Source organism: Fistularia commersonii, chromosome 36 (assembly GCF_037954325.1).
Source record: "Fistularia commersonii isolate RoL2024-O1a breed Wild chromosome 36, RoL_Fcom_v1.0, whole genome shotgun sequence".
NCBI classification, from domain to species: domain Eukaryota; kingdom Metazoa; phylum Chordata; class Actinopteri; order Syngnathiformes; family Fistulariidae; genus Fistularia; species Fistularia commersonii.
Window position 1 is genome coordinate 6548739 of NC_141319.1, and position 24698 is coordinate 6573436.

General features: G+C 48.0%; 2 protein-coding genes across 3 annotated transcripts in view; one reads left to right on the forward strand and one right to left on the reverse strand.

Annotated features, from left to right (window-relative positions):
• bach2b (BACH transcriptional regulator 2b) overlaps positions 1–9092 on the forward strand; it is a 68197-nt gene extending 59105 nt beyond the window's left edge. For both annotated transcript variants that reach the window (XM_086143322.1, XM_086143323.1), the window contains exons 4-5: positions 5522–5728; positions 8110–9092. In XM_086143322.1, coding sequence (XP_085999448.1) covers positions 5522–5728; positions 8110–8556 — 654 coding nt within the window. In that variant the 3' untranslated portion in view covers positions 8557–9092. The remainder of the gene's footprint in view (positions 1–5521; positions 5729–8109) is intronic.
• A 7811-nt stretch (positions 9093–16903) lies between these two features.
• Positions 16904–21494, reverse strand: gja10b (gap junction protein alpha 10 b). The gene is made up of 2 exons (XM_086143339.1): positions 19927–21494; positions 16904–18939 (listed from the first exon to the last, which is right to left on the reverse strand). The coding sequence occupies exons 1-2, from the start codon at positions 21304–21306 to the stop codon at positions 18901–18903; spliced, it is 1419 nt and encodes a 472-aa protein (XP_085999465.1). The 5' UTR covers positions 21307–21494; the 3' UTR covers positions 16904–18900.
• Positions 21495–24698: the final 3204 nt, after the last annotated feature.

Consider the following 24698-nt stretch of genomic DNA (forward strand, 5'->3'; position numbering starts at 1 on the left):
AACTGCGCAAGGTGTGGGTATTGGAACTGTAATACTCACCCTGCAGAAGCTGGAAGGCAAAGGTATGCCACTTAGTACGAGGTACCTCTATTTAGTACCCAAATGAAGTATTTTCAAGGTACTACAGTCAGTGAAGAAAGGAGTAACCAGATAATACTTTGAAAGTACTAGGTATGACTTGGATATATTGAAGTACTCAGGTGGTACAAGCGTGTACTATTCAGAGACAAGGGTAAGTATTACTAGAAGTTACATTTACCAGGAATAAGAAAGTGTTTGTACTCCAAGTATGTTTAAGTACTGCAAGCAATACCTTTCCCTTATTCCTGCGGTCATTTTACTACGTGGTACACTCACCGTAGTACTATAAGTACTTCTGTTCGGAGTCAGACGGCGGGATCACCCACGTGTCAGAAAAAGGCCGCCAACTCCCCCCTCCACCCGATCATCCCGCCGTAATCCGACAAGGCGCCGCCGCCGAGACGCTAACTGCAGCGGGGGGCGGAGCTTATCCCACCCAGGCGACGCTACGAGCAGATGTAGCGTAACGCACGTCTAAAAGCGTCGGATCAATTACTCCGCTTTGTTTATTCCCATTTGCTTCACTGTCACTAAATACCAAGAGCTGCGATTGACTCCCAACCCGAGCTCGACCCCGTGACCTCCCGGGCTGGCGCTCGCCGGCTGCCATTTGCAGGCGGTGCAGACGGGGGTTGCCATGGCGATTGTATTTGCGGATCGCGCTAGCGCTAGCGGGGGTCGGGAGGGGGTTGGGAGGGGGGCGGAAAGAGCTCCGGGGCCGACCGACGAGGACGGCGAGATGAAGCGCCACGGCGGTAATGTGTGATTATTACCTCCGGAACGGCGAACGCCGTCCCCGTCAGATTTACGAGCCTTTAAAGAGCCGCCGAGCGCCGCCGCGTGTTACGGCGCGCGATTGATTTATGGATCCGGGCGCTCGGCTTCCCCTCCACCGCCCCTAGATGATGTGGAGACGTTACACCTGCTTCTTCTCTGACTGACGCGCCGCCATTGGTGGCCATTTTTTTATTTTACTTTTTTTTTACAATCGCCGTGGTTACGGAGGGACGCGCTCGCTAGCAACGGCTAGTGCCCGACGACGGAAGTCCAGCCCTATTTTCTGATGGGTCGCAAAGAAAACAAGACGGACGGTCGTCCCCTCTGCTAAACCAAGCTTAATAACGTTAGCTTAGCAGGCAAGCTTACTAACCATAACAAGCATGCCCCGTTCACAGATGCCGCTCTGTGATTGGGCGTCTTAGAGGCCTTGCTTGACTCACCTCTGCAGCTTCACTCCGGTCACTTCCTCCTTCCTCCCACTCGCTCTCGGATCGATATGTGCGCCGGTGCAGCCGGACGATAGACTGGAGCGAAAATCGACGCCCTCGCCAAGGTCGGGAGCCTCCGCGATGCGCACACACACACACACACACACACACACACACACACACACACGTGCGCAAGCGTCAAGGGGATAACACAGGAAAGTGAAACCAGACCAAAACAAATAGTGCGGCGGCGCAGGGGTTAGCATGCCCACCTCCAGATGCTCCCTGGTTGGATTCCATTTGTCTGCCTGGGGTTCCTCAGGGTTCTCCAGGTTTCTTAAGTCCAAAGAACCTCCAGGAGGTTCAATGGAGACCCTGAATTGCCCAGACACGTGAATGACAGGCTGACTGGTTGTATTGGTCCAAAGGTGACAGAAAAGACAGGACAGAATACCTGATGTACTCAGAAGGTACCACATCAGGATGCTTGTCCTCTCATGACTCCATAAGGGGAAAAACGAGTGAGTACTGCGAGCATTTTGCGAGAAGTGGCTAATGATATTAAGCTAACGTAAACAAAGTACCCTAAGAAGTCCCCTTAGTTCCCTTTGAAAGGATTTTGTCTTTCATTTAAGTCCAAAGAGAACGGAATGAATGAATGGATGAATGGATGAACACAGCTCTTCTATATTTAGCGAGGACGGCGTGTCCAAGCTAGCGAGGCCGACAAAGACCGTCCTTCTTTCCGCCCTCGGACTTCCTCCTGACGCCGCCGCGTTCTAATTCCGTCCGTCCGGACATTTGTACCCGGAGGCTAATGAGCTAATGAGGTCGGGTGGCTCCGCATTACCCGGGTCATTCACCCCCCCACCACCACCGCCGCCACCTACTACCCTTGGGGGGGGGGCAGGTCCTTGAGAGGCGTTTAGCATCTAAGCTAACTTAAGGGCGACCGTCTTTGTAACCGAACATTCCTGGTTAGATTCCCGGCTCCTCCTCGTGTGTCAAAGTGTCGTTGAACCCCGAACCGCTCCCCTGGCAGCCGACGGCTCAGAGAATGAATTTCCCCACAGCGATAGGATAAATTATATTGTAAATTATTATACAGAAAGAAGATAGTTAGATATCTATCCATCCATCTGTTTATCCATCTAGCGATCTAGCTAGCTATCTATCTATTATCTATCTAGCTATATATCCATCTAGCTAGCTAGCTAGCTATGCATCTCGCTATCTATCCATCTAGCTATCTATCCAGCTATCCAGCTATTTAGCTATCTATCTATCATCTAGCTGTATATCCATCTAGCTATCTATCTAGCTATCTAGCTATCTAGCCAGCTCTCATCTATCTATCAAGCTAGCTATCATCTATCTATCTAACTATATATCCATCTATCTCTCTAGCTATCTAGCTAGCTATCATCTTTCTATCTAGCTATCTATCCATCTAGCTAGCTAGCTAGCTAACTAGATATTCTTCTATCTATCTATCTATCTATCTATCTATCTATCTATCTATCTATCTATCTATATGTCTTTCTATCTATCTAGCAAGCTATCTAGCTAGCTATCCATGCTCAGCCCGAGCCAGATGATAGTTTAGCCTAGCATAACATGTGTGTGTGTGTGTGCGTGTGTGTTCATGCATGTGTGTGTGTGTGTGTGTGTGTGTGTGTGTGTGTGTGTGTGTACGTGTGGGCGGACCTTCTAGTGCTATCATACTCTGAGCTCATACCAAAGCGCAACCTAACGTATTAGCCTAGCGCTCCCAAGCTAAATATATCCGTGTGGAGGTGGAGTGTCTCCACAATGTCGTACCCTCTCCTCGGTTCGACCTGAGATCCCAAAAACAAGAATCGTGTCTTCTCGACCTCCACCCAACCCCCGCCTCCATCTCACCGTGTGAGGACGCCGCCGATCATTTATTCATGCGTCTGCGCGAAGGCGTCGGAGTGCGCAGGGTGGGGGGGGTTGAAGGGCGGAGATGGAGGTGGAGGTGGGGCTGCTTCGGCTTCCCCCAGAAGAAGGTAGCCGGACTCCTCCAGGAGGTTGACATCTCAACCCGGAGCGATTTCAACTCCTACCCTGAGCGTCCGCCCACCCCTAAACCCCCGAACGCTAGCTGGAGCGCTAGCTGGAGCTAGCTGGAGCGCTAGCTCTGCAGCCGTAGCGCCCGAAGGCCTCCGGGGAGCCGGGCCAGGTACCTCCACCGCTCCTCCCTCCACCTCCTTTGTTCTCCAGGCTGAAAGCTTCAGCGCAGAGAAGAAGATGGAGGCTCTCCGTTGTTTTTCCCCCCGCTGGATTCTTTGTTATGAAGCCACGGCTCCGACCGTTGATTCGCTTATCGCCAGGGTCGGCGCCGCCCGAAGGGTCCGCGGCGCCGCTCAATATGACGCGGGTTGATGTGATTATCAAGAAGGCGCTTCCTCGACGGCGTTCCTTCCCCCGTTTTCACCTGACGAGGAACTCAAGCTGCCATGCTGGCGGTTCTCCAGGACGCCAAGCGCAGATGGAGAGGAACAAGAAGAAGAAGAAGAAGAAGAAGAAGAAGAGGAAGGGTCTTCCTCCATCACCTTTTCCCCTCCTGGTTCACGCCGCCGAGCAGATCACTGGCGCCGCCTTGTGGTCGGAGGGCGCAGGCGTCAGTCGCTGGAGACGTAAAACAACGCAATGTTGCTCCATCAAGCAACGCTGATTCATTTTGACTTGTTTTAAGGACATTATATCAACGTTGGATCAGCCTGGAGTGTTTTTACACTTTCATTCAGAGTGTGATTGTCTCATAACAGCTACACTGTGCAATATTTCATCTCATCTCATAACAGCGACACGACAATGTTCCCTTCTATCATACTATTGTGCACTCCTTACCTCACTTGTTACTAAGACACTTATAGTTTTATCACTGCTTATTTAGACACTTTATAGTTTCACTGAGACACTTTATAGTTTATTTTTATTTCTAATTCTGCCTTTCTTTTATTATTTATTACTTTTATATTTTCTGTAACTCTGGCACAGCAATTTCCTTCGGGATTAATAAAGTTGTTCTTATTCTTATTCTTATTGCAAATCCAGACCTCCGTGGTTTTTAAGACATTTGATGTCCATGGATCATTTTGGTGTGATGTTGTTGTCAGCACATTCAACTATCTAAAGAACAAAGTATTTCGTAAGAATATTTCATTCATTCAGATGATAGGATGTGTTATTTTAGTGTTGCCTTTATTTTCTGAGTGGTTTCTATATATGTGAAAGTAAATACATATGTGAAAAAATATACCAGGGGATACTGGGAAATTATCATTATTATTATTATTATTATTATTACTATCATTATTATTATTATTATTATTATCATCATCATCATCATCATTATTCTTATTATTATCATTATTATTATTATTATTATTATTATTACTGTAAGTAGTAGTAGTAGTAGTATTGTTATTATTTTTTTTTCATTATTATTATTATTATTATTATCATCATTATCATCATCATCATCATCATCATCATCGTCATTATTATTATTATTACTATCATTATTATTATTATTATTATCATCGTCGTCATCATTATCATTATTATTATTATTATTATTATAAGTAGTAGTAGTAGTAGTATTGTTATTATTATTTTTTCATTATTATTATTAATATTTTTATTGTTATTACAGTATCAATAAATATGGGTATAAATATAAATAAAAGGACAATTAAAAGATAGAAGGATAAGAATTGACAACAGAATGGAAAAAAAAATCTTGAAACTAAGTTTAAAAATCCAGACATAAAATAAAGAAAGGAAAAAAATTAATTACAATGAAAAAGTGATTGCAAATCTTTTTAAACGGCCTGCTTTCAAATTCTGCTCTGCTGCTTTTGTGATTATTTTGAAATTATTTTTTTAATTTCTTTTCACTTTCTTTTTTTTATTTGTTATTTTGCACATTCCCAAAGTCCCAAAGTGTGTGTGTGTGTGTGTGTGTGTGTGTGTGGGTGTATGAGAAAATGGTCCCTACAGTACATTTGCACATAAACATGATTGACATGTATCCCATTGATTGACAGCTGACCGAGTGATTGACAGGTGACCAAGTGATTGACAGGTGACCCATCCAGGACAAGAAATAATGTTTTTCTTTTTATTCCACGTTCCTTGACGCTCCAAATGAAAACCATTCATTCGTTCATTCAATAACCGTCGTCCCCTTCCGTCTCCACCAGGTGAAGCTGCCTTTCCCCGTCGATCAAATCACGAATCTTCCACGGAACGACTTCCAGATGTTGGTGAAAATGCACAAACTGACCTCGGAGCAGCTGGAGTTCATCCACGACGTGCGGCGCCGCAGCAAGAACCGCATCGCGGCGCAGCGCTGCCGCAAGAGGAAGCTGGACTGCATCCTCAACCTGGAGTGCGAGATCCGGAAGCTGGTGAGTCGTTCGCTCCCGAGCCGGCGGAAAGAGACGCTCGTTTCTGAACGCCCGTTTGACCGGCAGCTCCGTTCAAATGGCGGCGGGAAAAGGCGGGAGAAAAGCGCGGCCGCGGACGAGTCGTCGGTCGATTCCGATCGAAAGGAACTCGAAGTACCGACAAGAAAGAACTGGGAAATCCCACCGTCAGCGAACTGCTCATATTTCATGAATCAATCAATCAATTTTTATTTTTCATGCAATTTAACTAGACAATAAATAACCAGGTAAATGGACAATAAATAGATAATATGTTAATAAATTAATTCTTAGTACGTGAATAAATAAATGATAGATAATAAATAAAAAATAAATTGTTTTAAATAAAAAATGAACGGATAAATAAATAAACACGACGCACTTTTAAGGTCTACATTTATTATTATAAATAATCACAGGAAGTGGGCGGGATGGAATATTAGCTCTCAGATGGAGCCGCTCAGCTCCGTCAGCACTTTCACACACACACACATACACACACACACACACACACACACACACACACACTCACTCACACATACATAAAGAGCCTGTTGGTTGCCATGGTGACGGGATGTAGGAGTGCAAGTGACATGTCAGGCTGAATTGCGAGTCGTCGTTTCTTAGCCTCCGGAAGTAAACAGGGACGGCAATGTGTGAAGACGCACACACACACACACACACACACACGCGCGCGTGCGGTTGTTTTTCACCCCACCCTCATATAACTTTGGTCTCTTCCTTTCAATATCAAACTTAAATTTTTTAATTCACACTGCATAATTTCACTTTATCATTCGTCTTCAAATTGATCTGCGACTTAATTTTGGAATCAAACCATAATTATAAGGAATAATTAAAAAATAAACCATCCGGGATGTTTGTGTGTGTTTTGTGCACGTAACTGCCCGCAAATGTGAAGTCACCGCTCCATTTAACATCTAAACCAGGATTTTTCCTATTAATCTTACATTTTATGAGATTTTATGAATGCCAGCCCCAAACCGCACACACACACACACACACACACACACACACACGTGCACATGCACACACATTCACGGGCGCTGTGACGAACCACTTCTTGCGTGGAAACCGTGAACTTTGTCTCCATCTGGTGGCCAAACGGTGTAAACGCAGCTCCTTTTTGGTCACCGCTGCAAAACAAAAATGCTTTTATTCCCGTTTTTAACGCATTTTATCGCGCGAAACCCGGAAAAAAATCATGCAAAAATAAACACATCTTCGACTTTTTGCATCTCATGTGAGTAATAAAGAAAAAATAAAGCCCCTTTGGTGGCGATCAGTCGCGGTTAATTGACTTTTACCGTGTTTTCACGACCATAAGGCGCGCCGCACTAAAAGGCGCAGTCTCAGTTATGTGTGCCATTACTGTATTTAACACACATATAAGGCGCGCCTGATTATAAGGCGCAGGTTTTATATATAATCCACGCCCACACTTTAAAGTTCTCATGGTGTCCTCTACTACGTCCGCCTTACAACAACACACACACACACACACAAGCATACAAGTGTGTGTATTTAAAAACAGAGCGGGAGCTAAACTAAGTTTGGTATTCACATTTTCTTACCGGTAATCATCATCAATCGAACCCATGGAAGTCCTCATCCTCTGTTTCTGATTTGAACAGCTGCGCTAAATCTCCATCAAACAGCTTCACTTTCTTCACTGTCAAAGTCACTTTCCGTGCCATGCGGCTCCTCGGAAATGATGCACAGTTGATGAACAGTTCCAGCAGACATGTAAGCCCCAACATCTACAATCCATTCGCAAATTTTGGCGTAACTCCCCCGGCGCTGCCTTCCACTCTTAGTGAAACTTTGGTCTCCAAGAAGACTTTTGGTACCCCGTTGTGCGTCTCGCTACCGTGCTGGTCCACTTCTTCTACACAGTGACTCACCGGGATGTCAAAAGTGAGCGGCACCTTGTCCATGTTAGCGATGTGGCTGGATGTGTTTGTCGGCCATGTTTTCAGGGTTGTTAAAACAACGATGTTCTGCATAACGCACATACCTGTTCTTTTATATACAATCAACTCCCACACTTCCCCCATAGCGTTCTCATGGTGTCTCTACTACATCCGCCTTACAACAACAACACACACAGGACGCGCCGCACATTTTGAAGAAAATCTAAGACTTTTATGTGCGCCTTATAGTCGTGAAAGTATGATAACCTTTTCCACAGGCTAAACGTCGCACGCTTGGTTAACTTTTCTGAATTAAATCATTCCCTTCGAGGTCCCTCCGCTCCGAGGATCCACAATTCAACCATCAATAATGGTCCTGCTTGCCCGGCTAACGCTGTAACGCTAACCCCTTCTTTTCCCGGCGTGCAGGTGTGCGAGAAGGAGAAGCTGCTGACGGAGAGGAACCAGCTGAAGGCCTGCATGGGCGAGCTGTGGGAGAACTTCTCCTGCCTGTCCCAGGAGGTTTGCCGCGACGTGCAGCTGAGCCCCGAGCAGGTCCAGTCCCTGCACCACTACTGCCCCGTGCTTCGGCCCGCCGCCGACCCCAAGCCCCGCCCCCCGACCACCAGCATCGACCTCACCGCCGCCCGCTCCGGCTCGGCCACGCCGGAGCCCGACTTCCGCGGCTCCCCCGGCCCGTCGGAGGGCGACGCCGACTCGGCCGTCAGGAACGGGGCGGACGGGGAGACGGACCCCGGCTCGGGCGCCGGCTCCCCGCCGGGTCGGCCCAACCAGACGGTGACGGTCGACTTCTGCCAGGAAATGACCGACAAATGTACAACGGACGAGCAGCCGAGGACGGACTGTACCAAGTAGAGACCTCCCCCCCCCCCCCCCTTTTCCCCTTCCTTCTCCGCCCCCTTCCCGCCCTCTCTACTTCCTTCTCTTATTTTTTTTTATTTTATTTTATTCTTTTTTTAAAAAAAAACGGTTATTTAATTTCACTCTCCTGACAAAACCCTCGCTCAGGGTTGTTGACACGGTCGGCCTCTGCCAGTGTTCACTGAAAAAAAAAAAAAAAAAAAAAAAACAAGCTTTGTTTGTATTTATGTTTCGCGAAGTCGGCGCGTGCGTATGTGTGTGTGTGTGTGTGTGTGTCGGATGGTTGACACTAAAGTTGTCTTAACAGCAGCAATACTGTTCTCCAGGTATTCCACTCCACAGAGTGGGAACGTCTCACCAAACGAACCCTTACGATGGTGCTAAACTCCTCCTCCTCCTCCCAGCAGCTCTTCTTCTTCAAAACCCTTCGGTTTTTTTACGTCGTCACGGCAACTCCAACTCAGGAAACCCCCCCCCTCCCCTCCCCTCCCCACTTCAAAAAAAAAAAAAAAAAAAAGAGAGAGAAAAAGCGCAAAGGACACAAACACAAACAAACAAACGAAAGTGAAAAACAAAAAAAAAAAAAAAAAAAAAAAAAGGAGGGAATCGTCTGAATGTTCGACCCGATTTGGCGGGAAAAGGAGGAGGAGGAAGTTGCAAAACCTCGATATGCAAAAAAAAAAAAATAAGAAAAAAAATAAGAAAAGCGTCCGTTCGGGAGAGACTTTATGAATGAAAACATTCCTCCTCCTCCTCGTCCTCTTCTGCGTCGTCGTCGTCATGGCGACGGCGGCCATTTTTAACCCCGGGTTTCATTTCTACTTCCTTACTGGGTGTTCTTCTACTCAGGAAAAAACACACACACACACACTCACTCACACACACACACACACACACGCCGGGGGCTGAGTTCGCGGGAGGGGGGTGGATCTCCCGCAGCTCACGTGTGATTGGCCAGGAGTCGGAAGTGGGCGTGGCTTAAGGCAGAGGCGTTCGGATGGAAGTATGAAGACGGTGCGACATCTCGCGAGGCGTTTGAGGACGCGGGAATTCTGGACGACAAGGAGCTTCTACCTCATTCTGATTGGCCGGGACCTCCTTGGCCCCGCCCACTTGCTGACCGGAGGTGAACCCAGAAAATACGCCAAAAAACGCCATGTGGGCGGGGCTTGCGAGCGACTTCCTGCGAGCTTCTCGCTTCTCGCAGAGGAAGTAGACGCCTTAGCCCCGCCCCCGCCGCGCTAATGCTTTCTTTCTATTCGGATAAACCGAGCCGAGAGACGTAGCCTTTGTGCTAATCCTCCGAGCTCCTGCCGCTAACGTTTGCACCGCTAAGAGAGGCCACAGGAACGAGTTAGCAAACACCCAGGTGGCTAACAGGCATTAGCGAAGAAGCTCTTCCTTCAAATTGAATAAATAGCGGGCTAATTCGCAACCCGTTTGCTAGTTTCTCGAAATTACACAAGCGTCCGCCTCCGAGCGTGTTAGCGGACCGTCGCTACACGGCTTCAAGTTAGCCAGAAGGGCTCTAGCCTCAACGTCCACCGCCTCCGGTTGCCCCCCCCCCCGACTTTTTTTTTTTTTTTTTTTTTTTTTTTAAACAAGAAATCTCATTTCTTAGAAGCAAAGATATTCGTACCGATTCCGGGTTTTACCCGAAGAGAAAAACGACAGCGACCCCTTCATATCGAGCACTTTGTTTGCTAACCTCAACCCCCCGACGCGCTCAAAGCCGATTAGCACTTCCCTCATCTTTGGAGCACTTAGCGTCTCGTTTCGTCGTTTGAGCCGAGCACGGCCTCCTGGTATTTGTAGTTCTTTTGGAACCGGCGTAAGCTAACGTTACCGATAGCGCTTTCCCTTGTGACCCCTTATGCATGCTGCCTATCGCTACGAGCATAGTTCCTTTGGTTAGCCCCGCCCCCGACCCACCCTGACTCCGCCCACCGCCGCGCCAGTGGCTCTTTCCAAGCTCCAATCCGAAAAAAAAAACATTAACGAAAAAAAAAACTTGTCACAAAGGCAACAGGAAGTGGACGGCAATAATAAAACGAAACGTGGCGAATCCGTTAATGTTTTGCACGCGATTCCCGTCGTTTTTTTTCCCCCAAAATGAGGGTCTGTTACCATGGTAACGGGTGACGGACAGGTCCCTGCTCATGATTACAACATAAGGATCTCTGAATTCCAGTGAAAAATACATACAAAACACAGTAAAAAGTACTACATCTGATACTTCTACCCGAGGATAAGTGGCAGGGAAGTACTTACAAGTATTTGTACACCGGCGTTTATTTTTTGTAAATATTTGAACTTCGGATTGGAGCTTTTAAGGTTTATTAAACTCCCGACCCTCTGCCTATTTGTAAATTCTTAGATGTAGTTTAAGGTCAGCTTTTTGCCTGTTCAGCTGCAGTCGCCGTGGCAACTTTGAGTGTATTAAAAAATTTAAAAAAAAAAAGCGTGAGGGGAAAAAGAAGCCTTTTAAAAGAAAAAAAAATAAAGGTCCCTCCCTGTTTTGTAGATGGACGTAGACCCGCACACTCACACACATACACACACTCACACACACACACACACACACACACACACACACACACACACACACACACATGCACGAGGCGTTCGGGGCCCTCCGGCTCCTCCGCGGGAGTTTTGTAATTATATAAATATATATTAATTTTCGCTTGAGCTTGAATTGATGTTGCATCAGAGACCGTGTGTTTATTTTGTCCTTTATTTTCGGGGGTGACGTCATGATAGTTCACTTTGGCGCCCTCTAGTGGCCACGGCTGGAACTGCACACAGACGGGGAGGGGGGGCGGTGACTTCACAAAAAAATATATATATATTTTTTAAAAAAGATTTTAAATCTTGCAATTCATGTGGAATGAGAAGGAAAATACTGACGACTTCAAGGATTTTTTGGGATTTCATTTTATTAATCATCGGATTCAAGCCTTTCACACACATTCGAAGAAGCAATATCCCCATTTTCCCGAGGAAAAAGTTTTCATTATGTCATATAAATATGTTGTTATTGTTCTTTTTTGAACCAAATTATAACCAGGAATACTAATAAATCTCTGATTATGATCGATTAAAATCGGCCAGCAGCAAAATTAAATGTAATTAAATTACATTTTTTAATCAAACGGGAGGAAATTTTCCCCATGAAGCCAGAAAACTAAATGCTCTGTAATTATTTAGTTTTATAATAATATTATACACACATTTTCTTAAGATTTCTTCTTATTATTATAATTGGAAAAAAAATTAACTTCAACATTTTTTTCTTAAAATGTGTGTAAAAGGCAGGAATAAACATCGCGAACCTCCAACCTCAAAACTTAAACCAGCAGCATCTTCTTCGCCCCTCCTCGCGGTTGGATTCTTGCTTTTATTTAATTTTGTTTTATTTTTGTTGTATCACAGTGTTTCCACTCAGGGTTTTTTGTTCACAACTGCAGCAGCCGGTCGAGCGGCGACCGGAGGCTCGACCTCTATTATTATTATTATTATTTTTATGATTATTTTCTAAATCACAAGTGTCTTCTTACGCATCTCCTGAACAAACTCGATGGCGCCAGAGCACAGACCGGCGTGTCCTTGCTTCCTTGGGAGAGAGAAGCCTGAGCTTTTTATTTTAATTTTTTTTTATTTTTTTTGTATTTTAATTTTTTTTTTATATATATTTTTTATTTTATTTATTTTTTATTTTTCTAACTTTACGTGTACCTGTGCAAACCGAACGCTCTTATTACCTCTTTTTTTTTTTTTTTTTTTTTTTTTTTTTAATTCCAACACTTCCTCATCGGCTCCGCCCTCCTCCGCTCCACCACCTGGTTGCTGCTCTCAAAAAAAAAAAGAAAAAAAAATTAAAAAAAAAAAAAAAAAAAAACACTGGCTCTCCAACTCCAAAGTTTGAAGAAGAAAATAAAAATAAAAAAAATAAATAAAAAACATGCCTTTTCTCGCAGACGGCTCCGGGTGAAGGGAGTGGGTGGAGTAAGAAATAAAAAAAAAAAAAAAAAAAAAGAAGGAAGGGCCCGGCGTGGGGGCCGACACCCGACGATGTTTACAAGCCACTGCCACCTCCGCCCACCCCCTCACACACACACACACACACACTCTCACACACAAGTGCACCTCCGATATGCCTTAGAACTTGCAGAGGCCATAACTCACACTCGGTGAAGTGAGCGTATGCAGGGGCCCGGGGCCCCCACCTCCACCTCCACCTCCACCTCCACCTCCACCTCCACCTCCAGTCACCACACTTATCTACCTGTGAAATCCTTCATACCTCTCATTGGTCGATGACTGTATCAGCAAAACCGCATCAGGTGTTTTTTTTCTACGTGTGTGTGTGTGTGTGTGTGTGTGCGTGTGTGTTTTTTTTATTTTATTATATATATTTTTTTTTTTTACACGGATTCTGCGGACGCCGCGAGCCGCAACCCTTTTTTTTTTTTTTTTTTCCCCTCCTTCCCCTCGACCCCCCCCTTCCCTTCCTCGCATCTCCCGTCGTTTGACCGTTTTGTGTTAATATCCGTCAGTTTGGAAAATAGCTGTTATTCGCTTACTCTCTACTACGACTTCTTCTTTCTTTATGGTTTTTAAACAACCCTGATTAACGAATTAATTTGACTTACTAGCCTTTGTAAATACGGTATCGTGGAAGCCCCGCCTTCGTTCATTTCAGCTGATAGTGTTTCTATAAACCAGCCCTTTCCTTTCTTTCTGTTGTCTAGACACCATTTCTCTTTATGAAATAAAGAAACAAACATATCAAAACCCGCCGTCCTCCTCCACCTTCTCCTCCACCTTCTCCTCCGGTGTCTTTTTACACCCCTAGGCACGTTGCTGTAGCGACGGCATCCACGATGACTTCACTCAAGTCTGTCTGGGTTCTTCCCACATTCTCCATCTTCCTCCACAGAGTTCCTCGGAGGCGAACTTATCCGAATGCGCCCTTTTTGATTGACAGGCGACCCGTCCGGGCCAAACCCCGCCCCTCAGCCGAGGCCGGCCGTGATTGGCTGCAGCGCGGCCACGTGTGCAGGATCGAACAGAAGAAACAACCAATGAATGCTCACCGTGGTTGTTCTCCTCCTTCCATGATCTGCAACGCTTCGGACATTCGAACCGAGAGGCGGCGCTTGACGCTGACGGGTTACCTGTCAATCACAGGGTCACCTGTCAATCACAGGGTCATCTGTCAATCACAGGGCCACCTGTCAATCACAGGGTCATCTGTCAATCACAGGGTCACCTGTCAATCACAGGGTCACCTGTCAATCACAGGGTCACCTGTCAATCACAGGGCCACCTGTCAATCACAGGGTCATCTGTCAATCACAGGGTCACCTGTCAATCACAGGGCCACCTGTCAATCACAGGGCCACCTGTCAATCACAGGGTCATCTGTCAATCACAGGGCCACCTGTCAATCACAGGGTTACCTGTCAATCATACCGACCCCTCCAGAGAACGTGGAGAGAACCAAGTAAGGAGAGAACCCTCCGGAAACTAACCGGGAACTACGGAAGCGCGAAGGGATCGTAATTCAGATTAAAATGCATTGGTGGAATATGTTTTCATTTTCAGGATGTGTCACTATATTTTGACTCACGACTCTTCTTGCAAGAAGGCTGCGTTCGTTCTCATTGGAAAAGAAAAAAAAATCAAATTTTAATTTGGATTGGTGCAAAAGATTGACATCAGAGGACGATCTTCTTCTTCTTCTTCTTCTTCTTCGTGGCTTGCTTGGGCTTTAGAATACAGCGCGCTCAGCTGTTTAGCTGCTTGCTGATCGCTAACACGTGTCAGAAAGGCACTCTCTCCCTTCCAGACAATTTGTGAACCTAGCAAATACTCTGTGCTAACAGATCAGCGATGTTGCCCAAGCTAGCCTCTTCTCAGACCTTCAACAACCGCCAGGCCATTAGCATCCCTTTCCATGCCATCGGAACATACCGCGATACGGTAGAGTTGTCCTCAATTCTATCTGGTTCTGTAATTGTATGATTTGGGTGATAGCGTCAGGGAGTGCCATGCTAACAGGCGTCGGCGATCAGCTAGCAGGTAAACAGCCGAGTGCGAGCCATATTCTAGTGCTAAACAAGCCACGACCAAGAAGATCAATTCCGTAATTGATAAAGTTGCATGATATCGGTATCAAGGGTGTTGCCCAAGCTAACCTCTACTCAGTTCCAAACAGCTCTTCTATGTCCTTCACTTTGAGGCCGTGAAACCAATTCCTTACGGTAGCATGGAAGGGAATGCTAATGGCACCAGGCACCACCGCATACAGTTGTTGAAGGACCGAGAAAAGGCTAGCTAAGGCAACATCGTAGATAACGTTGTCTGTTAGCGCAGATTATTAAGCCAAGCTCTCTATAAGTTGCTCAGGTCTGTCTCGGCCATCCGATTCAGAAGTTGTCTTCAATTCTGCCTGGTTCCGTACTTGTATGATTTGCGTGACAGTGTTAGGGAGCGTCATGCTAACGAGCATCAGCGATAAGCTAGCAGGTAAACAACCGAGTGCCTGCCGTATCTAGCGGACAAACAAGCCATGATGAAGAAGATCGGCCTCTGACGTCACTCTTGTGCTGCTTGGGATTACAAATCCAAATATTGATCCCTTTTTTGTGCATCGGGACATGAAAATGAAATTCGGACCGCTTATTGCTCGTGTTAGTTAAGTCAAAATATGCTGCCAAATTCTAAAAATGAAAGAACGCTGAAATGCTAAAGTGTTTTAATTTGAATTATGATCCATAGGGAACCTCCATGCTGTTAAAACTTCTATATAGAAATTGGTTTGTATCTAACCACGGTCAGCTGATGAACATCTGCCCTCTCATCCATCGCTTCTGGACGACATCGCTTCTTCTCCATCCCAGAGCTGGAGGCCGGCCTCAGAAGAGTCATACGACACCTGGACCCGCCCACTCCAGGGGGTGGAGGTTGGGTCGGGTGGTTCGTTAACGCCTTAAGGTGCGACTCGTTAGGTTCACCTGGGAGTCTTCGACGAGCCACGTGAGCTGGCTAGGGGTCATCCTGAGAACTGGACCTCAGGAGGCCGGAAGGCTGAGAAGAAGTGCGCCTCCTCTTGTCGGCCAGCGGCGCTCACAGCTGGACAAAGATGGCCGCCTACGTCTGTTTGCGACCACCCTGCTCCACCCGGCATACAGGTCAGCGCAACTCTTCGCGAACCGCGTTCTCGTCCGGTTAATCGGTTCCTCGGGGAGTACAAGTCTGCTCCTCCGGGTATGCTCGGGCCTACAAGGGACTGTTTGTGCGACTACCCATTTCGGGTCGTCCTCCGGTGACCCTTTGTTTCATTTCCAGAGCAGCAGTTGCTCTGCTCTTTGCACATCTTGGAAGGATCCATTTCAGTAATCCTTTACCACTTGGGTCTTACCCAGGTGTTGCTGTAAGTTTTTGATATTTTCCGTGTGACTGTGGCGAGGAGTTTGGTGGTAATGGATGCTAAAAATTGCTCCGTAACCATAAACTTCATCATTATCTGCTGGTTGTTAAAAAAATAATGTACCTTTGACACTTCAACTCAGTAGTTCTGTACTCTTATGAGTATTTTGGATGATTGCAGTAATTCTCAGTGTACTTCCCCTCCTGTGATGAAGCTTTTATTTTGTTTATACATCCCTTGAGTGGTGGATGATCGCCATTTGTTGACGTGTTTGTCCCCTAATTGAATTTACTCTGTGGCATCTGAGCTTCTGCAGGACAAGACTCAATCCCAACATCCGCAGATGGTACCTCCTGATCTTGTCTGGGGTGGTTCTCAGTAATCCAGGTCATGGTGAAATCTTCTCGTCTTGGCAACTGGACTTGAATTTCTTCACTCGAAGACGTTCCACCCCTGAGGCCTCCTCAGGTCATCACCTCCTAAACCTTGATCTTATTGGTTTCTTCTCAGAATTACATACAATCGAATCTACAGGGTTTGACACAAACAAAGACTTTATGGGACATGCTAACGGCACTAACAAGTTCTTATTGGGTCGTCGTCCACAAGAATCAAACCCACAGAAGCGCAACATGCTAGCCTGGCTAGCGCTGCTTCTTCTTGCCTGTAGCTTCCTCTTTCTCTTCTTGCTTTGTGTGACAAGTAGTCACAGAAGGAGCAGCAAGTCCACCATCACCTCCATTGTTTTTGCGTTTGAAGACTGTAGCAAATGCTAGTCGGGCTAGACGTTAGCTCCCGCCTCGTGGGAGGTGTTGGCGGTCGCCCCGCCCTCTACACCCGAGGTCCCGGTGTGATTTGGTTCAATTGAAGAAACTCGGAAAGTTTTTCAGACATAAAGTTTTTATTCCAGAGGACAAACACGTGGGGGCATTTTGCTTGCAGAGTTAATTCTAGCTGAAACTGGAGCTGGAACCGAAACAAAGACGAAAACATGCCGAAGGAACAAGAAGGGAATTTTGGGGAGGTCGTTTGGGCTCTAAGTGTCCGCCACGGTTCGGCCGCTAAGCCGGCCACGACCGCCACCAGGTGCTTTGGTTCTAGTCCAAATCCCAACATCAGAATATAAACATCCACCCAAAGTTCAGCTTTTTACATGATTTGCTTTTAGGACGGTCTCGCTGAAGATTGGAGACGCCGTCTTGACAAATTGGCAAAGGCCAAACGGCATTTAGAGATAAAGAAGAGCGACAAAGTCCACCTCGCTGTCGCTGCAATGTCATCATTCCTCTCAGATTCCCACGACGCTTCGCTAGCATGCTGTGTGGGCGGGGCCTCAGAGGACTTCCCCAGAAGTTCTACACCTGGGTTTCTCAGATTGGATGGCGACTAACCATCTGAAGCTCAACCTTGACAAGACTGAGCTGCTCTTTCTCCCGGGGAAAGGTTGTCCACATAGAGACCTGGCCATCATTATCGAGAACACTGTGGTCGTCTAGGACCACAACGGCGAGAAACCTGGGTGTGGTCCTGGACAACCAACTGTCCTTCTCAGCGAACGTCGCACGTTCCTTCAGATTCCTCCTTCACAACATCAGGAAGATTCGCAGATTCCTCACAGAGGATGCGGCGCAGATACTCATCCAGGCTCTAGTCCTCTCTCGTTTGGCACTACTGCAACTCCCTCCTTGCTGGTGACCATCAGGCCTCTGGAGCTTCTTCAGAGAGCGGCAGCCCACCTGGTCCCAAATTCTCCCACACACTCCCCTTCTTATGTTCCTTCACCGGCTCCCGGTAGCCGCCCGCATCAACTTCAAGACCCTGATGCTCGCCTACCGTTAAGCTACATGTCCCTACCCGTCCCCTCCGATCTGCCACCTCCGGGCGACCGTCCGCCCCATCACTCAGAGCCTCCGATCCAACCAGGCTCGGCTCCTCGGTGGTGGAACGAACTCCCGGAAAAGGTCAGAACAGCGGGGTCGCTGCCCATCTTCCGCCGTGAGCTGAAAGCATACCTCTTCACCAAGCACTACCCTGCTAATCGCGCTCAGCCCCCACCCCAAAAAAAGAAAAACAAAGAAATGAATGTATGTATGTATATGGTTTTGAGATGGCTATTTGGCAGAGTGGTGACTTCTGAATAACGACTACTGGTACTTTGGATCTTCGGTTATTGAATTGCACTTTTTGTAAGTCGCTTTGGATAAAAGTGTCTGCTAAATGACTGTCATGTAATGTAATGGGTTCACGTTTTTGAACTTGAAGTCCAGGGCCAGGTTGATGTTAGCTGCATTAATGGAGCAGAGGGATAACGTTAGCTTGACTAGCTTATCGTGCTAACAGCTATCCACTGAGTTTGTAAGTCTCAGTGCAAGGCAGAAAAAAATTTCTTTGGTCTGTAGGGGGCACAAGAACCCCACCTTTCTTGTTGCCTCGGCGTCAGAAGGACATTGGTCAGGGGTCACGATCTCCGCGGCCATATTTGTAGTCCGACGCTGTCGTGCGATATCCCAGCATTGCGACATTCTTAACAAAGGCGACGTTCTAATACATTTTGGATTCTAAAACATTTTGTTGCGCTCGAGAAGAACAGACGTTTTGGCCGGAGGAGGGGAAGGGTAACGTTAGCATACAAGCGCTGGATCCGTCAGATGTTCTCGTCTTTGGGTTCTCCTTGCTAACGAAAGCTAAACCTTGAATCCGAAGAGCCCTTTCTTTTCTGTTCGCGCTTTGACCTGAAAGGAATTCTGAACCACGGATGAAGAACACGGAAGTCGTTGGACTAGCGGAGAGGTTATTGCCTGGAGAAGGTGAACTGTGAGTCTTGATGGCGGTGGCGAAAGTGAAGCAGGAAACAGAACTGGACTCGCTCCCTTTTCTGCTACCAGCGCCGGAGGGAGGATCTACTTTTTCATGATGGACGACAGCTCCAGAATCATGCTCTGAAACACAGAAAATGTCCACATTTCTTTTTTGTCCTCTGGTAATTCATGACAACCGAAGGGATAAAAGTAGATGTTAAACAAGAAATGCGTTATCCAAGACTTTCTTTCAACGTTTACTGGATGTCAAACCATCTCGACTTCTAGAGCGCTTTCACACCCTGGGGGTTCAAAGAACAGATAGTATGACCCGTTCAGATGCTAATGGCTGCAGAGCTGCGCTAACCAGACCATCAGGAGCATCTAGGGGTTCAACGTCAACATGCTTCCACCGACCTTCTGCTTTTAGGGGTGTATGTTCTACCAACTAACGTGGTTAGCACTTCCTTCCAACAGCAAGAAGGTCCATGGTTGGATGCCATTCTGTGCGGAGTCCACATGTTCTCCTGCCTGGGGGCCCTCCAGGTTCACTGGAGACCCTAAATTGCCCAGATGTGCTAACCTGAGGCTCAGGAGTTGTATGTCTGGACCGCTGCAGAGCTAACCCTTCCCCTCGCCCAGTGAAAGCTGCGACGTGGGCAGTACTTCCTGTGAAACAGGTCATTTTGCAAGGAGACCGCTTGAGGCGTTAGCCAAAGCCGTCCTCCAAGCTAGCAACCAAGGAAAAGTATAACTGTGGTTCTACTTGGAGAACATTTTGTTTGTGAAATGTACACACTTTGTTTTAGAAGGTTTGGGATGCAACCTTGATGCGCAGATCATACAAGAGTACATTTTTGTAACCGAGCCAGTTGCAAACATGAGGCCCCCCACCAGCGCCGGACTAGTCTACGGGTCGGGGGGCCCAAATGGTTCGCAGAGTGGCTGAGGTCAAAGGCCGCTTGCTATTCTGGGGAGTCAAATTAAAAAAAGGATACTGCCATCAAGAGTTGGGTCGAAATATCGGGAATCCGAGCTGCTCGCTATCAGGATTATTGATTGACTCCCTGATCCGCCCCCCCCCCCGATCTATCATTGGTGATATTCAGTGTGACTGGTTGTTCTCACCATGGACATCCTCCTCCCACCGGCAGGGGCCGGCGGCGTCATCGCCGGGCTCTCGCCTTGGGTAAGATGAGGGGCCTCGGTGTCCGTTCCGTCCAGGGACTCGGGGCTGTCCGAGGCCGAGGCCAACATGCCCTCCGACAGCCCCCGGGACATGAAGCTGCACTTCCTGGCGGTGGGGTAGTGCTCGCTCTCCGGGGAATCGCTCATGTCGCTCAACTCCTTGCAGGCGCTCACTCGGCTCTGCTTTCTGGGCGGGTTCCTCAGGGCGGCGGGGATCTCCATGTGGCCGGCCATGAGGGACGGTCGGGGCTCGCCGTACGCCGGCTTGCCGGAGCCGTGGGGGGCGTTTGATTCGTCGCTGCTGCTCGACGGCTTCCTGTGGTCCAGAGTGTGTCGCCTCTCTGCCGTCCCCAGATGCTGCAGGCTCTGGATGTCGACCTGGACCTGCTGCTGGGTGGAGCTGCAAGAAGGCCTCTGAGCGTCTCGGGCCAGATTCGGCAGCTCCCCTTGCATTTCGGGTACCCGCGAGTACGCCACGTGCGAGAGGTGCATCAACCTCTGCGGCGACGAATCGGCGAGGACGCAAACTTGCTGCGCCATGGAGTTCTTCTTCGACCGACACGTGCTCTCGTCGTCACCGTACATGTACCCGTACAAGCTCTGCTTGATCTTCTTCACGCCCAGGTGGAAGATCTCCAGGAGGTTGAGGAACAAAGAGACGCCGGCGATGACCAGCATGAAAACCATGAAAATGTTCTTCTCCGTCGGTCGGGAAACGAAACAGTCCACGCTGTTGGGGCAAGGCAACCTCTCACATTTGTAGAGAGGGGAGAGTCCGATGCCGTAGAGAGCGCACTGGCCGATAATGAAGCCCACCTCCACCACGGAACGGGTCAAGATATGGAAAACGTACGTCCGGAGCAAGGAGCCTCGAAGGGGAGCCTTCCTCACCTTCTTCTGCTCGTCCAGTTTCCTGAGCTCCCGCTCGATTCTCTTCTGGTCCTCCTGGATGTGCTCGCTCCCCTCCAGCTCGGCTTTCAGGCATACCTTCTTCCTGTGCCTCTCCTTCTCCAGGCTCCTCAGCCGGTACAGAGCGTGCCCCATGTAGACCAGAGACGGCGAGGACACGAAGATGATCTGCAGGACCCAGTAGCGGATGAGGGAGATGGGGAACGCCTGGTCGTAGCAGACCGTCTTGCAACCGGGTTGCTCCGTGTTGCAGACGAACTCGCTCTGCTCGTCATCCCAGACGTCCTCGGCCGCCACGCCGAGCACCAGCATCCGGAAAATGAAAAGGATGGTGAGCCAGATCTTGCCCACGATGGTGGAGTGGATGTGCACCTCCTCTAAAATGCTCCCAAGAAGGTTCCAATCCCCCATCTCATGTCACATTATTTGCTGCCGGTGAAGACGGGGGGCGGGGGGGGGGGACAAGCGCCGGCAGGTGGGTCAGCACGGTTCTTCAGGCCGGTTCCAAAAGGAGCGGGAGTCCAAAAATCGGTCGTACTTTCGCTTTTCCAGGGTTCTTGAGTCGCGCGCTGCAGTGCAAAGCTGGACACGGGGTCGCATTTGTCTTCAGACCCCGCAGGACCGGATCAGGCTTTGCCAGTTGCCCGACACCGTTTGGCCGCTGCAGAGAGAACTAGGACTTCGGTTCGCGGCCATCGATCCGTCACGTGACCCGGCCATGCCCCGAGGTTAGTTTCAGCCCGCCACTTTTACCAGGACAACACACTGGCAGGCGTCAATACGCGGTCACGCAGAATGTGATTCCTTGCTGGACATGTCATCTAAACAGTTTACTCAGGGCGAGCTTCCCGAGGCTTACCAAGGGAAAGGGATTGTTAAGAGTTGGTTGTTTTTGCTCGGGTACCAGGCATCCAGGGTGACCCCCCTTAGGTTCTCCATGACGGGGGGAACTGAACAAAGCTCATCAGCCAACCCAGTGTGACTTCACTGACTCCCAAAGACGTCAAGTGATGTTATCGATCCAGAACCAAGCATTGGCTACTTCTCCACGTTTGGACAGTGACGATAATCCCCCAAAAACCTCCACCTGCTTACCAGCATCAGGCCCAACGTTTCCCCTTCAAGTGGTTTGGACCAAACTACATCCCCACATTTTGAGGGGTCTGCAGAACCTGCGTTGACAAACTCCTCTGCAGAGCCGGCTGGTTGTTTTCTAGAAACCTTTGTGTGACAGTTGATCAAACAGGGACAATGACCGAAGACAGGATGCAGAGCTGGAGGTCACAGAGATGAAGATGCTAAGGTACTCTTTGAGAAAGACCAGGATGGATAGGATCAGGAATGAGTCCATCAGAGGGATGGCACGTTAGATGTTTTGGAGAGAAGGTCAGAGAAGCCAGACTGAGATGGTTGGGTCATGGACAGAGAATATACTGGTAGACGGAGGCTGGCATTGGAGATCCAGAAGAAGACCAAAGAGAAGATTTATGGACATATTGAGATATGAAGGTTGTTGGTATGAGAAAGTAGGATACAGAGGTTGGATGGAGAAGGCTGGCTCTCTGTGGTGACCCCTGAAGGGAAAAGAAGAAGTGTGACAGTGGATCTGCTGGATAAAAAGGTGATTAGTCCACCTCAGTGCCTTCAAACCCTCTGGTTACTTTCACTTTTTTTTCCCCCCTGTGACAAACATTTCCGTCGGGCATTCGTGTTCGGGTACGCTTCTGGGTTCCACGTAACTTTTCCAGATGTTTCTGTAGCCCTTCCTGGCGGTGTGATGGCGTGGTTTGGATTGCAAAGGAGTTGAATAAGGCAGCGCGGTGGTGCAGTGGTTTGTGTTCCTGTTTCGCAGCAAGAAGGTTCCTGGTTGGAATTCAACAGGGGGCTTCCTGCATGGGGTTCCTCCAGGTTCCTCACGCAGTCCAAAAAGATGCAAGAGGTTCATTGGAGACTCTTAAACTAGGGACCTTATTAAGACTCAAGTACAGTTATCAACTCACATCTCCAGACGAGCTTTGAGAGGTTCAAGTCTTAGCATCACCTTTGACCGAAGACTTTGGGTCTCACATCTCAAGACTTTGCAACGATTTTGAAAGGACTCGTGGAAAACTGCCGGATTCGATTTGGGATTTTTTTTTCCCTGAGGGAGAATCAGAAGGCACAAGGGGTAGCATAGCAACCTAGAGGAGATGAACATCTGCCAGGTTTTGTTGGAGTTCATCTATCGGTTGTTGAGTCAGTCGTTACGGTGACGTAACGGTAAGGCTCGCGCCGATACCAAACACGTTTGATGGCGTCCAGGCAAAGACTTAAGACTACCAGCTTACCCTTAATGACTGAGATGATGGTAGTGCGCTGCAACTCTAAGATTACCTTTGGACTCGTAAGATTTCCTCACGCCTGTCGGTTTTAAGTCCGCGACTGGGAAATGGTGCAGCGTAAGCCCGGCATAAGGCGTCCAGATATGTAAACAAAAGGGCGAATGGTTGTCGGCATGTTCTCTTTGGGTTCTCCATCTGCCGGTGGCCTCGTAGCTCCGAGGTTGTGTTTGATTGCAGTGGCAGACCGGGTTCTTGGTCTGCGGAGTCGCATTCTACCCACGCTTGCTTGGGTTCTCCACCTTTTATTAAAAACTCAGAGGGTTCACTGATGACTAGATTGTCCGTAGGTGTGAATTTAAGGGTGAATTTCTGGATGGCGCCATGATTGACAGCTGACCAGTCCAGGTTAAACCCTTCCCTTTCCTCCAGACTGTTGGAAGTTAGCAAGAGGTCACTCGACGTCAGCCGTTCTGCAGGCATACAGTTGAATAATAATAATACATGGGTTTTCTATGGCGCTTTTCATGATACTCAAAGACGCTTTACAAGTGAGAGACAGATGAAACAGTACCAACACACAGTTGTTGGGCAAGGCTGAGTGGGGGTGAGGGAACAATACATGTCAATATAAAGAGGGAAAACACAAGATTAGGAGGGAGAAAAATGTAGGTGATTTGGTGGCACTGGGAAAGAAGTCTCAGGAGTTGGTTTGGAAAATATGGGTTTTGAGGTTTTGTTTGAAGGATGGCAGTGAACTGGACTCTTGGATGGCTTGGAGGAGGGAGTTCCAGAGGATGGGGGCGGCGATGGCGAAGGCTCTGTCCCCCAGAGGTGCGGTACTTGGACTTGGTGAGGAGGTTTGCATCTGTAGGAGATCGGTGATATATGGGGGGCGAGGTTGTTGAGGGCTTTGTAGATGGTGAGGAGAACCTTGAAGTGAATGCGTTGTTTGATGGGCAGCCAGTGAAGTGATGTGTTCTCTGGAAGGGGAGCGGGTAAGTAGTCCGGCAGCAGAGTTTTGGACATATCGCAGTTTTTGAAGAGCATCGGAGGGGAGGCCATATAAGATACTATACCAGTAGTCGAGTCTGGAGGTGATGAACGCATGGATTAGCGTTTCAGCAGCAGAGGGTGAAAGAGTGGGTCAGATGACGTGGTTTATGTGTAGCTTGAAAGAGTGCAGGGTCCATGTAGATCCCTAGGTTACGTACCAGGGGGTGACAGTGACCATCAATGGAGTGTAAAGTTGTGACAGGTATTGAGGATGGATTTTGGGGCAAATATGATAATTTCTGTTTTATTGCTGTTGAATTTGGGGAAATTGTGGCTCGTCCAGGTTTTTATGTCTGTGATGCAGGAAAGGATTTCTGGAGTGATCGTTGATACGTTAGCTGGAAGGTCGGTTGGTGATTATCTTCTTATTCTACATCCCGCCCCCATGTTCGTATCCCCATGCGACAAATACAAAACAAACAGTTGTAA